General features: G+C 41.0%; 1 protein-coding gene across 2 annotated transcripts in view; it reads right to left on the bottom strand.

The window, feature by feature from the left end:
- Positions 1–18182, bottom strand: part of FGF12 (fibroblast growth factor 12) — a 537500-nt gene that overhangs the window by 266585 nt on the left and 252733 nt on the right. The window contains exon 1 of one of the 2 annotated variants that reach the window (XM_033087379.1): positions 2072–3634. The exons of the other annotated variant lie outside the window; for it this stretch is intronic. Within the exon in view, the coding sequence (XP_032943270.1) occupies positions 2072–2270 (199 nt within the window). The 5' untranslated portion in view covers positions 2271–3634. Of the gene's footprint in view, positions 1–2071; positions 3635–18182 lie in introns of those variants that run through there. 2 annotated transcript variants of the gene reach the window in all.

Genomic DNA, 18182 nt, shown 5'->3' with positions numbered 1-18182 from the left:
AGAGATAAATGCATGTTGCCCTTGCACTGGGTATGTCTTAACAGGTAATGTCATCTCTCTGCCAGATTATTACTGTGATACTTTAGCTAAAGGAAGTTACCAGACAGGATCCTCTCTGCCAAGATGTACACTAAGTAGACAAAAAAAAGGAGCAGATTAAATGAACACTGAAAAAAAAACCTCAGCAATTCCCTCAAATTCTCTATTTTCTAATGAGATGCTAAGGAAAAGGCCACAGGAAGCAATTTCCCTATGCAAAATTCAGCCATGCAAATTGCTCATCTCCAAATCTTCAACAAAGATCAGGAGAGTTTATTTTATCCATTCACAAATGCAAGCCATATATCATTGTTATTACCTCATTTTGAACTGTGGATGCTGAGTGGGATCTAGTCACAAATATCATATAATTATCCCAACGAGAGTGCAAAATCAAGAGACTGAGATACAAGAGTCGCATTGAATTCAGTGCCTTAAAGTTCCTTGTAGACCACATAAGCCCTAATAGAAGATAGCCCCTAAGTGATCACTGCACAAAACCAGGATTTTAATTTCCCTTAATGTGAATTATTTACTGTGCAGAGATAACTCTAGTTTTTTGCATAAATCTTCACTTTATGAAATGAACAGGTTATAGTAAATGGATGCAAAATAACACAGACTTTAGTAGCTCCTGCCTTGGGATCACAATGATTTTTGTTTACTTCTGTAATTTACTATTTTATAAACATCACAGAATAAGAAAAGGAGCCCACTGCAAAGAGAAATGCCCTAAAGGTGAGATAATGTCATGAAAATCCAATGGAAAAATGAGATGAGATGGCTTCTTCACAGGACTTAATCCCAAATTTCTAAACTAATTGTGAGCCCCAATTGTCCAGATTTTCCAAGTGTTTTCCTCATCCCAATGACCCTAGCCCATATGCTTCATCCCTAGAACCCAGGAGAACATCACAATCAGAGTTACAAAGATGCTAACCTAACCCAGTCGACTAATCACAGAGAGCCAGCTTTCTTTATGGACAGTATTTCCTTTCAGTGGTCTATAGTAAGGATAGAATATCTATGGATTGCCAGTGACCCTACAGGCCACGCCCAGAGGATCAATAAAGTCTGGTGGAAGCACAGATCTCAAAAACTCTACTTTGCTTCTTTCAGGCTGGGACACTGGCCTGACTTGAGCTGGGAATAATTACTCTGAAACTCAAGGTATCCAATTTCCCTTTGTAAACAGAGACACATCATAGACCAACCACTTGAGTTTAGGTCCAAAGAAGAGAATCAGCTTCAGAAAGGCATGCCAAGAAAATCTCTAACAAGTCCAAGTTTTCTTTACACTTCCTAAGGCCAAACTGCAGATATTGTCTTTTCCCTTAATGTGCCAAAAGTGTGAGTGTGCAAAGGATGGGAGTAACAGGGCAGAAAAGTTAATGAGCAGAGCCCTTGGAAACCACGAGAGTATTTGGAGGAAGAGCACACATAGGAAAACGAGGTCTATTAAAAGGAAGTGAAGGGACTTGTAAGGAAATGGGAAGGTGAGAAATTGACTGGAATGTCTAAAAGATGCAATAGCATGTGTTGCTGGAGAAAGAGTTAGAAAAAGAGAATAAATTTAAGTTTGTCTGGTGCCTACTACGTGTCCATCATGTGTCAAGAACTATGCTAAATGTTATGAGACATACAGGGAGAAAGGGTTATTTAGGTCCTCAGTAGGTAATATAAGGGATGGATGGAATGGATGGATGGATGGGAGAATGAATGAATGAGGAGGTAGGTCACTGCCCTCAAGGACTCTACAGGCTATATGGGACTAGAAGCATCTACACAGGGAACTCTCATCCTAATCAAACTGTGGTTAAATCAAGGTATAAAGTGTTTTCCCGATTATGGTTCAAGAAGCTATTAACTGACAGAGGGGGACTGAAAGAGAGATGTCCGGAAATCAGAGGAGAAGGTGGGCCAGAATGGAAGAGGGGAGGAATCCTGGTTCCCTTCGGAGTGCCCCTCGGGGTTTGCAGAAGGAGAGAGGGTATCAGCCTCTGGGGAGCCCACTGTGCGGGCTTCTACTGACCTGGTCTCCGCCTCACTGGCCTCTTGCGGCCACTGCAGAAGCGCACTTTGCTGAATACCCCGAGGACGTGCCTCTCGCACAGGGAGCGCCCGTCTTTGCTGGGGCTGGACCGGCGCTTGGAGGCCGACACCCGGTCGCTGTTGGACTCCCTCGCTTGTCGCTTCTGCCGGATCAAGGAGCTGGCTATAGCCGCAGCCATAGCTGCTCAGCGCGGGCCCCAGACCCCGGGCTCCCCGGCGCCTTCGGGATCGAGTTCCGCTGGGGCGAGGGCAGGACCTCAGTAGCCAGGAGGGACAGGGCAGGCGCGGGGAGGCAGTGCTAATATTTGAGGAGGCTGCAGTACAGTACCGAAAACCTGGCGCCCACAGGGTTAGTCAGAATCTGGGCAGTGGCGACAAAATGTGTGAAAATCCAGATGTAAACTTCCCCAACCGCTGTCGGCGGGGGCGGGGCAGTCCCAGGCCTTCCTGTTAACTAGACTCTTGCACCCCAAACTTGCACCCCAAAGCAATCCGCATCCAAGGGGCAGTAGGGAGTTTGGTCACACTGCGTTCGGAGTACCAAGTGGAGGGGAAAGAAGGATGTCCAAAACAACAAGCCGTCCCCCTGTTGGATAGGTGCAAGCGTTGTAAGGTGTCCAAAGTACATCTACACATACATACATATAAAACCCGTTTACAAAGCAGAGGCTGGACCACGGCGGGTAGCGTGCCACCGGTAGAAAATACTAAAAAGTGAATAAAACGTTCCTTTAGAAAACAAGCCACCAACCGCGAGAGAAGGAAAGGAAGGCAGCAATTTAACTCCCTGCAGCCCGCAGTTCTGGAGATTAGGAGGTCCGTCCCGGCTGGGTGAGGTCTATGGATTGCATCGCGCTGGCTGCCGTTCTCCGGGGGCTGGCTGCCCGAGTTCTGGAATTCTGAGAGGCGCGAAGTGGGAGCAGTTAGCCGGAGTCAGGGTAAGGGTGTGGGGAAGGGGCACCTCTGTTTCCAGCTGTGGTGAGCAAGACTACCCGCCAGCAGCGCTGCAAAGAGAGCGGGAGGCAAGGGAGGAGGGAAGGAAGGAGGGATAAGGAAAAGGGGGGGAGGGAGATCCTCGAGGTCTAAGCACCCCTCAGGGAGAAACCCTTGGGAGGCGAGCACTGGAGATACCAGAGGTCCCAAGAGCGGGCGCTCTTTCTCTTTCCGATCGCTTCCTGGCACGAGCCGGGCACAGTTGGTGATTATTTAGGGAATCCTAAATCTGGAATGACTCAGTAGATTAAACAAGCCCCCTTCAAAGGCAGCGATACCGAACGTGTCCTCTCCAGCTTGGCACCCACACACCTTTAACTAGAGCTCCCCGGCCGTCGCCCCGAGCCCGTCTCCGCACAGGCTCCGAGCCAGTGAAGGAAGAAGGGGGCGTCCTGTTGGACTCCGGATCAGGTCATCGCAGCGTTGCCCGGGAACCCCAGGTTCACGCTGCCCAGCAGTCCACAGCTCACAGGCAGAGATCAGACGGTGATTACCCACCCGACGCGAGGCCGATCACTTAGTCCCGCGCAGCCCATCCTGGCGGAGGAAGGAGGTGACCAGCGTGCTGCGAACACCCGCGCGTCTGTTTGAGTGGGGCGGGGGCTGGCTGTGGGCGATGTCAGCTCGAAGCGGCTGTGGCTCAGGGCAGCAGCTGTCCACCATGGTCTGGCGCCCAGGAGGCAGGCAGGGCCCCTAGGCTGCCCAGGGCCATGGTGGGAGGTGACTTAGAGCGCAACCCGGGCCTCATAGCCTGATGCAGACTCTGGGGTTGGGTCCGGGAGGCAGGTGCCGGCTGCCGCCAACTCGCCTAACTTGCTGCGCGGGTGGCCCCTAGAGCCTTGGGTTAGCGGGGCGCCCCCCTGCCACTGCTCCTTCACAGCCACTGGACCCGGAGGGGCCTCTCAGGGCGGAGTCCCATTCATAGGTTGAGGCTTAGGCGCACCGAGCCATACCGGCTCCAGGGCGCCACTGCCGCCTCTCAGCCGGCTTGCTGGATCAGAGCTCTAGCTTCTCAGAAAACTCCGGGCAGGGACGACCGCTGCCGAGAGGGCAGTGGAACCAAGAGCGGCGGCGGCGGGAGTACTTCCTGCACTGCTTGCCCACCCTCCAGGACTGTTCGTGCATACCCAGGTGGGGCCAGGCTGGGGGCTGGGCTCCTGGGTCGCAGGGGAAGAGCCGCTTGATCGGGTCCTCCTCCCCCCTTCTAGCCCTCTGTTCCCAGACTCCCTTCTCCTCCCTCCCTCCAGTCACCCCTCTCCCCCTTCTCTGTCTTCTGTCTCTCCCCTTTTCTCCTCTCTACGCAATCCTACGTGATTGAGGTTTGGATGAGAAATTCTCAGGCAGAGAGAGGGAACTGCAGCTCGGGTCTGCTCTGTCCCGTCCCTCCCCCAAGAGAAAACACTACCACAAGCCGGTTAAAGGACCCTCGATGTGGGTAAAGGACCCAAGAAGGGGTTAGGAGTGGGAGAGCTGAGAGAAGACAGTCCACCCTCTCGCCAATAATCTAAAGTAGGTAGAATTCTCTTGTTAGGAAGGAAGGCAGTGGACACTGGAGAAAGTAACAACAGCCTCTTGGCCCTCACTGTGGGCCCCTTTTAACTCATTTTGGAACAGGAAAAGTGTCTCGGCTTCCTTGGAACCCAGATTTCTTTCTATCTGGACAGCTGCAAAACAGGCTCAATCCCTAAATGAGGGACCCAGTGAGAACCGTACACAGGAAGGAGAATGGAGGTCGGGTGAGAGGATGACTGTGGGTAAGAGCAGTCAAGGACCAGTTCTGGAGTTCAATCAGGTCCCAGCAGTGCTGGTGATGACGGCGAATGTTACAGGAAACCCAGCAGAAGAGATAACAGCACCCAAGTTATGAAAGCTTTTGGAAATGCAAAAGGAGTAATCACCTTCCATTCATGCCAAGGTCTGGAAGTAGCTATTAGTTATACTTACAATGTCTCTCAAACTTGTCTTTAAAGATCCCAAATGCACCCCCTTCACAGACACCTCACTAAGCATCCAGGGTAGTGCCCAAAGATTAAATAGATGAGTTTCAAGAATAAACAGGTGTATGTCGAAACACTCTAGTAGAGGGCAAAGAAAATGTAGGCCCTGGAAGCTACTGAAAATGGATGTGGGACCCAGAGAGGTTCTGGGAACTCTGGATGTGGTCACAAAACTGTGGGCATCACAGAAATTCTCTTAATCCATGAGAAGGATTGAGGTTTGTGAGGTTTAGACCAACCACTGTGTCAAACAACCCTACTGTGTCTGGGGGCCTGGACCTTTCCCGCATTCATGCCAGGCATAACACAGGCATACACGAGTATATGGGGCAGACAGCTGGAAGGAGGGTTAAACAGGCAAGGTTTCCCGAGAGGGGGGAACCCCAACTGTCAATGGGGAACGAATCCCCCCAGCAGCAGTTCGGTGTGGCTGAATATGGGCAGCAAACTTGGGATTTTGACAATACAGACAAAAGCGGTGAATACGTTTTCAAAAGCACATTTGGATGAGGCAAGGGGATCATCACTTAAAATCAAGGCAACAGTATAGCAATTAGGCAAATGTTCACATTCCACAGAAAAAAATATTTTCTTTCCTTGGCTACCAGAAGATTTGTCTAATTCTTGAGGAAGGCAGGCACAGATAGTACTGGCTGGCACTGGGGGCTCTGTGCCTTTTTCAGTTCAACACCCAAAAAAAAAAAAGATCAGCTAAGGCAGGAATCTAAAAAATGGGCAAGGCGGCGGTATATGGTGAGGACTTGAGAAAATCACTGCTGAACTCTGAATCTCTTATCTTCAAAATAGGGATTATCATTCCCAGATACCTTACAGAACTGAATATGTATGTGCAAGCATTTGGAAAACAGGAAAAAATGTCAAATGAGTGAAAGAGATGATGACAGTGTTTTGTTTTTTAAAGAAACTGCACAATGTTCTTCTGAGATGCTTTTTTAAAATGCAGATTTCTCATGCTTTCTCAGAATGTGAAGGAGGAATTTCTATGAGTAAAGCCCAGGAATTTGAGTTTTTAACAAGTTCTTCAGGTGTCAAAGTTTGAGACTTTAATATATATATTCAATGTAGACAATACTAGAAGAAAGAAATAACCTCAGACTCTCAAAATCTAGCACCTTTCCCCAAAACTGCAGTCCCCTGACCCTCCTCACCACTCCAAAGGCATGGAAAGAGAATGCTTGTTCTCTCATCTTTGAGTATGTTGTTTTTTTTCTGAGTTTATGAAAAAGGATGTTTTGATGCAGAAGGTAACCACTGTAGCAGCCATAAGACTGAAGAGGGTGATGGGGGAAAAGATGAAAAAGCAGGTAACAGTGGCTGTTTGAAGTTCTCCTGTCTTGACATGACAATGTCAAGTCAGGCATTCAAGGAACAAAACAAAAACAATAAATGCCAGCTTTCTGAGAGCGACATTATTCCGGTCTTTAGATCTCTCTTAAAAGAATGTGGTGATTAGACAACAAAGACTACTTTTTCCCTTGTACTCCTGCAGCTATTTTCAGGATGTTTTTTCCAGCTGTTTAGCCCTTTAAATCATCATCAGCGTCATTTACTCCATTTCCCCAGTGAGAAAAAGAGGTAAGCACAGGGAAACTTGAAAAGTTATGTGGGACCCGTGTACAGGGCCACTGAGATCAGAAGCAATACTCAAGTTAATTTTTTGATATCCAGAAATTCATAATTTTCCTCCCTGAGCCAGTAAATCTTGTAAGTTTTCCTCCATGGCTACTAGGACACTTCCCGCATCTTTGCATTTTGGGGCAGGAATAAGATGAAATCAACCTACAGGATGATCTAGGTAAAACAGTCAGGTTATATTAAAGGGCAGTATGTCAGGGATAACAACACCTTGATTTTGAAACTATCTTTCTTTGCAAAACTTCAGAACTTTCCTTTACCATTCTGAAAATATCATGGATCAAAACAGTTTTAATTACTTTGGAGAAAGTTGCCAGATACACATTGAAAATGTAATTATATAGTTATATTTCTGACCTCTAGTCAAACAAATAAAACATGAACAATCTCAATCATCTGCATATTTTAAAATGAAAAAACACAGAATGCTTAATAATTGGTCAAGTCTTCCAGCTCCCCAATCAAACTAGTAGGACCATCAGAGTCATTCACTTGAAATCTTGAACAGAGCACAGATTACATCCAAGACTGTTTCAGTTACCGAGGGAACTCTATACACCTCTACATTCTCCCTGCCCTCAACAAGCTTACAGTTCATGCCATCATGATCTTATTTGGTTCCTGCCTTAATCATCCACTTGCTTTATGCTACTGCACAGATCAGTCAATCTCTAAACCACCTCTGCAAAACAAATCAGTGATAATAACACTAGCAGTACTATTTAACTGAGCTGCTGCAAGGCTCCAAGAAGATGTGACAACAATGGAAAGGATTAGAACGAGCAGGCTGTCATTAAAATGTCCATTTATATCAAGTCCCTGCTTTAAAATCCAAACTTCCCAAAACAGGAAAACATACCTTGTGATACATATACATCATCCACTATTCACTCCTGGACACAATGTATTTAATGAAGACTGGAAATCAACTTGAAATGAGTGATTAACCTTGACATTGTAATGGCAAACAAAATTTTCATTAGTGGGGTATTATCAATGTCCCTGTTTGTCAGGAACACAAGGAGCCTAGCTCTGCTCACATATCGTCCCACTCAGAGCTCAGGCCCCTGACTCAAAGCTTGGTGAATGTGAGGTCAGTAGGCTCTCACAAAAAAAGCTTAATGGGCAGAAGACCTCTTCTCCATGAATTTTATCGCACACAGTAACTATACTTCCATTTTCGTTTCTCTGCCAAATTGTCAGTTGCAATAGGTTGGGAAAAGCAATAGAAACAATTATGTTCTAATAATTTGTGAATTCCTTTATGCAGCAACTGTATTTATGGTGCTTTATTAGTCAACAGCTCAACAATTGAATTTCTACATGTTATAGGTTTTTCTGGTTTTGGTGATCTCTCAAAATAAGAAAGATAAAAGATTAAAATTTTCTTTATGACACACATTAAGGGTAGTATCCTTATTGCCCCAGGAGAGAAATTATCGGTATCTTAGAGAATGTCTCTTTTGATAAGAAATTGAAGATATAATTTATGTGAGCCAACGCTATGCTAAGTTCTCTGTATAGTTATAAGTGCATCACAATTATTTACACATTGAATTCTTACAATAACCCTATGAAGTAAGTTCTGCTATTATCCTCATTATATAAATGAAGAAACTGGGGCACAGAGAGGTTAAGCTGCTTTATCAAGGTCACCCAATTAAGAATTGGTAGAGTTCAGATGTAACCCATGTCATTTATTTCCAGAGCTTTCCGTTTATCCTCGCTGTTACACTTGAAAGAGACCAAAGTTTTGCCACCCTAAAACTGCCTTTTGGGATATTGATTTTTTAAGTCGATTATTAAGAAACAAAAGACTCAGAAAGAATTTGACCCTCTCTCTTTCCTGTCTAAGAGATTCAGATGGAAAGACCTGCTCCAGGAAGAAAATCTCAGCCTATTCACCTTAGTCTATTTTGAATTAAGTACGGTGGCTAGGAAGTCTCCAAGCAGGAGCTAGATTACCCCTATGTCCTACTGTTTCTGTGTTGCCTAGAAGGAGTTTGTTTGCCATTCTATGGGTTACCCCTAAATTGCCCATTTTAACTTATGAAATCTACGACCCCATTCCCCACCTTTCCTCATGTGTTCAAAATGACACATATACACAATTTTGCCTCACTGTCTTTGGAATTTCCATGCTTACATGAATTCCCCTTGTACATGTATTAAAATTCAATTTTCTCCTGTTAATATGTCTGTTATTAGCCAAGCTAGAAGAACTTAGAAGGTGGGAGGAAAAGTATTTTTTAGCCCTCACACACTGTATGTCAATAAAAACATAGTACCATGAACAATTATAATCACGTAATAAAATTAATACAGAATTGGATTATTGTTTGCATTTAAGTGTTTTACTGTTTAGATATTATCTTCCCATTTATCTCATTGAGATTCTCAAACACCTTGTGAGGAAAGTTAAGGAGATAAAATAACCCAATTTTACAGGCAAACTGAGACTCCATTAAGGGACACAAGCTCCCAGGGTTACACAACAGATGAGTAAAGATCTATGAGTTTAACCCAGGTCTTCTGACCTCAGTGTCCCTCGTGTCCTAACTAAGGCCACACAGAGGAAAAATTGGAATGTTAAATGTCTTTTCATTCACTAACCTCAAGTGCTCACCTAGCAGGGTTTCAAAGCTTAGAAATGACCTTGAAGAGATCATTTAATGTTGCAAGCATCCCAAATCTTCTCCCTCTACAGTTTTTACCTCTTGGCCAGGGAACTAGGTGGTGGTTGTCCCACTGTGGCCACAAGAGGGTAGGGTAGCCTTTGGTTCTGAGAGTGTGGCCTCCACTTCCTTCCTTAGTTCAGAAATTCAAGTTAAGCTTCTTAAGAAAACCACAGGGAAACTAAGTCAAAACAGGAAATAGAGAAATTTATAATAGGATAAATTTACATTTCTTCCATTGCTGTTCCTAAAAATGTACATTGGTTTGGTTTAAACCACATGGATGGTACTTAGTTATTTTCCTCCCCAGATGGTTTGAGGATGTTAGAAAACCTGCCTCAACTGACTCCCCATTATTTTAGCCCTTCTCTAACTTCCACTGTCACTGAGCAAGTGATACACCTTCTATATAGATGTGAAATGCAGTTAGAAGATTCCCATTAGAATGTAAAACCTCTAAGGTCAGGAAGATTGTCTATTTTGTTTACTTTTCTATCTCCAGTGTCTAAAATAGCATTTATTATATAGCAGATACTCAATAAACACTTGAATGAGTTAATTTACTTATCCATCCATCTTTTTAAGTCAAAAATGAAACACTTATTGTAATATCAAGAAGCAAACTCAGTTCACTCAAGGTGGCCTCCACATTTCCAAGTTGATTATATCGTTTTATCAATACCTCTAAAACTATCTGCCTAAATTCAATCCAGCTATTAAAATCTGATAGCCTGAGAGGGTCCATGGTACCTAGATTTGTGCTCTGAACAATACACATCCATCCCCAATATTTAGGCCTACAGTTTTAGTTCTGATCTCTCTCTCTCTCTCTCTCTCTCTCTCTCTCTCTCTCTCTCTCTCTCTCTCTCTCACACACACACACACACACACACACACACACACACACACAAACACACTCATAAAAGGACTATAACAATAAGGAAAAGAGAGACCACTGACATTAGATAAAATGAGTAGTCAATTTTAAAGTCTCAGAATATGATCAAAATGACCTTAACATGGTTTGATAATCTTAACATTCATGCTGTTACCCATCTTTTTGGGCTTCGTTCTTCATGGACCATTCCTAGTTGCTCTCATTTCTAATTTTAGACTCCAAATTTTCAGGGAATGGATTTTGTTGAAATAGCAGTCTCTTACAGCACCCAGCACATGACTGAAACTCAAACTATATTATTAAACTGTAATAAATTTATATTTTGTCCTCTGTGTGCACATAGATCTGAGTGCTATGAAAATAACAATGAATGAAAGATCCTGGGCTTGTAGGTATTTGATATTGAGTATGATTTTATTTGAAATAACTGAACTATGCAAACTGGTTAGAGGAAACTGTCGGGAGCAAACAGGAGTTGGACAAGAAGACCGGTAAGGTCATCTCTACTCCTTTTTACAATTCTTTAAAAATACTATGTAAAGTAGAAAGAGTGTGTAATTTAGAGTAAATAATTTTTTCTTTGCATAAATAAATGTACTCCGTCTTTCTGAGTCTACATTTATTTGCCTATAAACTGACTACTATATAGGAACTAAATTAGTTAGAATAATATATTAAAAATATAGCACAGGTTTTGGAAAAAAGTATGAATGAGTTAATGAATAAATGAATGAATAGATGGATAGTAGATGAGTAAATGGAGGGATGAATGAAATATAGCATCTTTCATATAAGTATCTCTAAATTGGCCTCGTTAGGCTAAGCAAAATAGCTCAAAACAAAAATAAAAAAATATTTGGCAAGCTTTCTTTCAGAATACTGGGGAGCAAACAAAAAAACATTCAAGAATTTCAGGTTAGTAAATAAAAGCACTTAGTGAAGTTCGTATTCACTTAACAATCATTTTCACATAAAACTACATCCTCCTGTACCTAATTTTGTCCAATAATCCAGCATATGCAACAGGAAGTCAAGGAAATACTGCTGTAAATGGCTGTGTGTTTACGAAATCTAAGCCGGCATAGATATATAGATATACCATGTTTCCCCGAAAGTAAGACCTAGCTGGACCATCAGCTCTAATGTGTCTTTTGGAGCAAAAATTAATATAAGACCCGGTATTATTATATTATATTATATTATATTATATTATATTATATTATATTATATTATATTATATTATATTATATATTATATCATACCGGGTCTTATATTATAGTAAAATAAGACCAGGTATTATATTATATTACTTTATATTATATTATATTAATTATATAATATTATATAAGACCCGGCCTTACAGTAAAATAAGATAGGGTCTTATATTAATTTTTGCACCAAAAGATGCATGGTCCGGCTGATGGTCCGGCTAGGTCTTATTTTCGGGGAAACACTGTAGATGGATGATAGATAGATAGATAGGCAAATAGATAGATCGATATTGGTAAATATGCATTTCAGTGCTCAAATATCCAGAAAGAGATAAGATTATTGTATAAGGACATTTTTTAAAATAGTATTTGGGGAAAGAAGGAACATAATATTTTTGTAATGTTTTGGATAGGATATTAGTATTCAAACTTGCAGTTTTAGCTAGAAGGAATCACAGATCATCAGCCCATTGTAGATAATGTATACATATTGTATGTAATCAGCTAGAGACCATGCATGAGGAAAGAGACTTCTTCAAAAATAAACTGGAAAATTGTCTCTGGTTGGTTGAGTATGCTAAGATGATAGCAATGGAGAAGAGGTTGAAAGTATTTGAGGGAAAGGATGGATAGGGTAGAAAGAGAATGGAAACTAAGATTTATGAGGCAACTGCAATGCGCCAGGCACAGTATGGGGTTCTACACAGGACGTTTTACCTAATCCTCATGATAATTCCATAAGGCCAACATTGTTATCCACATGTACACTGAGAAAACTGAAGGTCAGAAAGGTCAATTCATTGTCTGAAGTTCAAGACAATTCAAATCTGAGGTTCTAGAATTCAAATCTAGTTTAGCTGACAAAATCTAAAGCTCTCATCATGACTGTTTTAGATGATGAATCCATAATATCAATGTATAAGGGGTGCATTTATGTTACTGAAGTGTTAAAAAAAAAATCAAGTTAAGATAACCTATAATTCAAGGCCACTGAGACTCTAAGTCAGAGACACCCGTGCTACTTGTTCCCCAGGGATCACAGCCTCATTTGAAGTACTAGTTTAAAACTTGAGCCAGGAAAGGAGGCATTGAGGGAAGTGATGTCTATCTTCAAGGGTCTGAAAAGTTCTCAGTGAAAAAATAAAGAGGTACCATGTGTGTCCAGAGGCAAACTCGGATTCAGTTAAGCAGTTACATATAATGAAGTGCAGACCACCCATGTGGTCAACTTCTTCACATAACAAGGAAGTGAGTTTCCTACCGACAGAGACACTCCAGTCGAGATCAAGAGCAATACCACAGGAGCTGAGAGGGTATTCTATAAAATGGTTACAGTCAGCGCTGCCTGGGTGCAGAGAGGGAATCAAAACCCTCAGAGGCTGCAGCCAAGGCAATACTTGGCGAAACTTTTTTTTTGTTTTTTAAGAAAGTAAAAAGGTAAAGATGAATGAATGGTGAAATTGATTGCTAATTGGAAAAAAAAATAACATAGTAGCATGGAGCAAGATTCAAGATTCAAGGAGACTGTCAAGGGCAGCATATGAAGATAACTGTGTGAAAGCACAGGGCTAATACTTCTTTTATGTGGTATAAATATATGTTGCAAAGGCTGACATAGCTGATTAAAAGGGTTGCTGCTTAACAACAATGGAAAGTCTAAATGATAATATTCCTCTGAGTTCTGGCATTCTAGAGTACGGAAAAGAAAACATCTGAACCTATTAAAAGATAAGTGAGGAAAGTGAGGAAAGTTCCCCAGAAAAGGCCAGTTTCGAAAGCCCCTAGGGTGTTAGTCAAAACCACAGTGGAGTCTGTGGAGGATGATCACTGACCTTCCAGATTCTTGTTTAGAAAAAATCCTATACTTTGGTAAGAGACGTTAAAGGAAGCAAAAGCTAATGAGCTTAAAGGTGAACAGAAAACCAAAGGAAAACGATTAGAGCGCAAAGAATAGTGTTAGGAGATCTATGATGGTTCCCTGAACAGAAGGTCTTCTGTGGGTAAACTGTGGGCTCATGAAGCAAATACTCTGGCCTGCAGTTGCTGTTTTCTGCTATAAGATCTATCGTTTCTACTATCAGTAATCATAGAGCAGTCTGGAGACTCAATTTATGGTGGAATGAAGGGAATATTTAAATCTATGTACATATTCACAGGCCTAGTATCGATTTCATTTTTTAAAAAGAAAGAAAGCTCACGACTCTGAAAAACTAAAAATCTATTTGAGAAAACTTACTATAAACTGAGAAAAATCCTTACAAAATGATTTCTCAGCTAAATGTTCCAAAGCACAATGAGGAAGATGGAGAGATATTAGATGGTGGCTCCACAGCTGTCACATTCATGCAGTTAGGAATTTTGAAAGGAAGCCATCCCATTTCCTGCTTGACAATTTTTAACGTACTATTACAAAGTATTATCCTCAAAATTAGAGAGTAAGCATGTGTCCCACTACAAGACATTTCTGAGAACAAAGTGGCGTGAACATTGAAGGGTAATTTAACCTGTATTATCAATTTACTCATCTATAAATGAGAAATTCTTAAAAGAATAACTAATGAGCTATATATTTTAAGTCCTCTAATGGAAAGTTCCTTTCAAAAGGGTAGTGACATTTAGTTTTAGGTTTTCTGAACAACAAAAGTATATAATCCAAGTATTCCAATACTTTCAATGTGACCACTTTCTTGAAAAAGAAAAGACATCAGAATCTGTAGAAAAGATTGTCATGAGAATAAATGACTCTAAACCCAACAAAACTCTAAGCTGCTAAATTCTCCCAATTTTGGTTCAAACTGGTTCTTCTATCCCTGAATGAGTGGTGGTGGAGGAGGAATAACAAATGACGAAGTGGCATGTTAGTTGTAGAGATGGCACAAAACAAAATAAAGCTGTCTCCATCACATATGGATTTCAGAGGTGTTTTTTTTTTCCCCAGAGTGCAATATTTTCGATGACTGTTAATAAGGATTTTTGCAATAATTCAGATAAAAGAGGTAAGTCTACAGTGAGGCGAGTCAATAGAAGCGATATGTTCCTATAGGCCTATTCCTAGCTTGAGCTGAACTCTCATTCTTATGCTATTTCCTCAGTATGGAACATTGGATAAATTATTCCCCCTCTCTAGGTCTCCATTTTCTCATTTTTAAAATGAGATTAACCGGATGAATTCTAAGGTCTCTTATCTCTCTAAAATCCTATGATTCTAACGTTAATGCTTACTAATATCATATGCATATTACTTATATGAAACAAACTGTGATATTCCTTTTTTTTATCCTCCTTTTAACTTCGGGGTAGTTAAAGTACAAACACTGATTGGTTATCCTTCATCCCCTGACCCATGGCTCGATGCCCTCATTCCCCAGAAGAACTAAACCTGACTGGTTATCTTTTACCACAAAGCACTACTCTATAATACTGGATAAAGGCAATAGTAATGAAAGCAAAACAACTTTGAGCGTTAATGATTTACCAGGAACTGTTAATCTAAGCACTTTACATGCATCAACTTATTTAATTATCACAACAACCCTATGAAGGAGGTATTATAATTATGAATGAGAAAACAGAGGAACAAAAAAGTTAAGCAACTTGACTAAGGTTATAAACTAGTAAAAGTAACGACCAGGATTTGAACCCAGGAAGTCTGGATCTAGCCTCTTACTGATAGATCAGTCACGTCCTAGGTATGAGGTGCTGGTTGGGGAGGGGGAGAGAAGTAAGGGTGGTGTGATAGTGATGATGATGGTGTAACTCTTCTTTATTGTCCTGGATGAAAAGAAAAGATTAGCTGGGCAGAGGTGAAAATCTGATATGAAAAATGCTATTAACTAAGAAAGGTTGGAAATAGCTGAGAACATGCATGAATTGGGAGATTAGACTGAGAAAAAGTCATTCATATTTTATGATTTAAGTGTTTTCAATCATTTAATCCTCACAACAGTCCTGTGGAATAAGTATAATAGATATTATTATTATTATTATTATTATTATTATTATTATTATTATTATACTATTACAGAACAAAACATTGCAAGAGGAGTAAGTTCATCAAGTTAGGATCATAGTGATGAAACTAGTACTTAAATCTCTTGACTTCCAAAGGGATGTCTTCTTTATGTACCACACAGCTTCTACTGACTTTCCATGTCTGACAGTTTCCTCTGATCCACTGAACAAATCTTTATCTCTCTATCTTTCCTTATTGCTCAAGCCAGAAATCCACCCAGGGCGGGGGGATGCTGGCAGGTCTGGGCTTGCTCAGAATGCCTAACCAGGATTCATGGTATGGCTGCCTTTGTCGGATAGAACACTAACCTTCCAATATCACACTATTGTCCTGCAACCATCAAAATACCAACATCTCCATGAGTTTATAATCCTAACTAAGCCCTGCAATAGCACAGCATCTGATTTCTACTTCCATGAAAATTGCGAGCAAGACTTATTCTGCTTCTGAAGCAGAATCAAGTTTAAATGTGTCTCACTAATTTTCTTCTTTGTTAGAGAGCCCCCTGTTGCATAATCTGTGTAATTAAAGTGTACATGGCTTTGCTAACCAATTCTCCTAAACCAGTAAAATGTGTGTAAGTTTTAAAAAAGAATTATACTGGCAGTATCCATAAAATGCCAGCCTCTAATTTTCTTTTCAGAGTATTCAGTCTTAGGGAACCACTGTGTAAGTAGGCCGAAGAGCAACTAAACACAGCATTAAGTCACTAAGATCTGGGAGTTTGCATTTTAATGCATAACTGCAGTTTGCTTATTGAGAGAGCCTGGGCAAACAGATTAACTATTTGGTTCCTTAGGATCACTTGGAAAATGAAAGGAGTAGACTTTCATTACAAAGACTTAGCTATGGAATCACTGAGCTTAAGAACTATACTGGAAGGAACCCTAAGACTCATTCAGGCCAATGCCCTCATTTCAGAGATTAAGAAACTGAAGACTGCGAAAGATGTAGCATATCTTAGGTCACACAGCTGTTGGGGGCTTATGCCAAAATACAGCTCAGGCTTTTGGATTCTAAGGTCAGTGGTCAGTCTGGTGTAAGCTTTAATTTTTCAATGAAAAGTCCTATTTTAGGCTTTTGTTTTAAAGAAGAGAGGCAAATAAAAATGAATATGTATATCATGCATCCTATTCAGTCCTCACAAACACCCAGTAAGTTATTTATGTAACATTATTCGTATCATTATATGCCTGATTTACATATGCATAAACAGAAGCTTCAAAGGCCGATGGCCAAGGGAGTGGGCCAAGGTCACAGTCCTGACACATGAATTAGGGCATTTACACTCTCTCCCTGACTTTCTTAATTTGAAATCCTTGATATGTAACATTTTTTCTTTTCCCGACCTACCCATGTTCAGTTTATTATGTTTCGTCACCCTCTATTTTCTAAATATCTCCTGATCTCATGTATTTCTTATTCCAACTCTGCCACTATTCTAATCTTTATTTCCCTCTTTGGACCTTTCTCACCGCCCCCCCAACCTCCAACCCCGCCTGTTTAGGTAAGATCAAATGATTTATAAAATCTTCATTACAAAATACTAATGCTTTTGCCCAAATGCCCCCAGTTAGCCTACAGGATTTCACTCTTACTGGTGTATTGCATAGGATAAAGGACTCGTAATTCTCTTTGTAACCATAGAAGTATCATCAAGATACAGAATTATTTGGGATGCTAATGAGAATTTCCTTCATCAGGCAGTGCTGCTTGTGAAACATGTGGTGCAGCGTGCCAAGGACACACGTGGCTGAAGGCCTCAGGGTCTTCTCTGTCAGGTAATTTCACAGCAGGCACCGCCTTTCATACATGGATTAGATGCGGCAGCATCTTATGGTCACATAAATAATTCTTTAATCAGTTCACCCCTTGTGCTTCTTTGGCTTTGGAGATTAAATTAAACATGAAATTTGCAACTCATTGCTGGAGTATTCATTAGCCTATAAGTCATCTTTTAAAACAACTACAGCTTAGAGAAAATTCAGTGAAAAAATGAATTTGCCGATGTCTTGAACATATGTAATTTGAACCACATGTCAGGGGAGGAAAGTCTGTAAACGGCCATGTTTGTTCCCTGTTACAGCTCACCTCCAGTATATATATGTAAAATTCTGTGTATATATAATTTTATACTATATACATAAATACAGAGGGTGCCAAAAAAATGTATACACATTTTAAGAAAGGAAAAAACTATTAAAATTGTAATACTCAATATATACCAATAACAAAAGATGAATACAAGTCACGTCTGACTTCTGCAATTACAGGAGGTGCTCAGAGTGGTTACCATCAGCGTCCAGACACTTCTGATTTCGGCGAACTACTGCTTGGGCAACATTGACCAAAGTGTCCATTTTTTTGGCACCCCCGGCATATATAATTTTTAAATGCTAAGGTAATGAGACTGAAGGGATGAAATGCAATCTGTTGCCAAGTTTTCTACCTCAGTATTTCTATTCCGTGTCTTCTACACCTATCCTTACCTCTGTTTTCAGTTATCCATACATTTTCTCTACCCCACCATCCCTCAGTCACCAGGCACTTATGACATGCTCAACTGCTTAGCACATGGGGGAAATAAAGAAAACAAAACATTGTTTATCCCCTCAAAGAACTTACTCTCTAGGGCAGGGGTGTCCAAAC

This window comes from Rhinolophus ferrumequinum, chromosome 2, assembly GCF_004115265.2.
Source record: "Rhinolophus ferrumequinum isolate MPI-CBG mRhiFer1 chromosome 2, mRhiFer1_v1.p, whole genome shotgun sequence".
Classification (NCBI taxonomy): Eukaryota; Metazoa; Chordata; class Mammalia; order Chiroptera; family Rhinolophidae; genus Rhinolophus; species Rhinolophus ferrumequinum.
The sequence above is the reverse complement of the archived record's forward strand: the minus strand, read 5'-3'. Positions and strand labels throughout refer to the sequence as shown.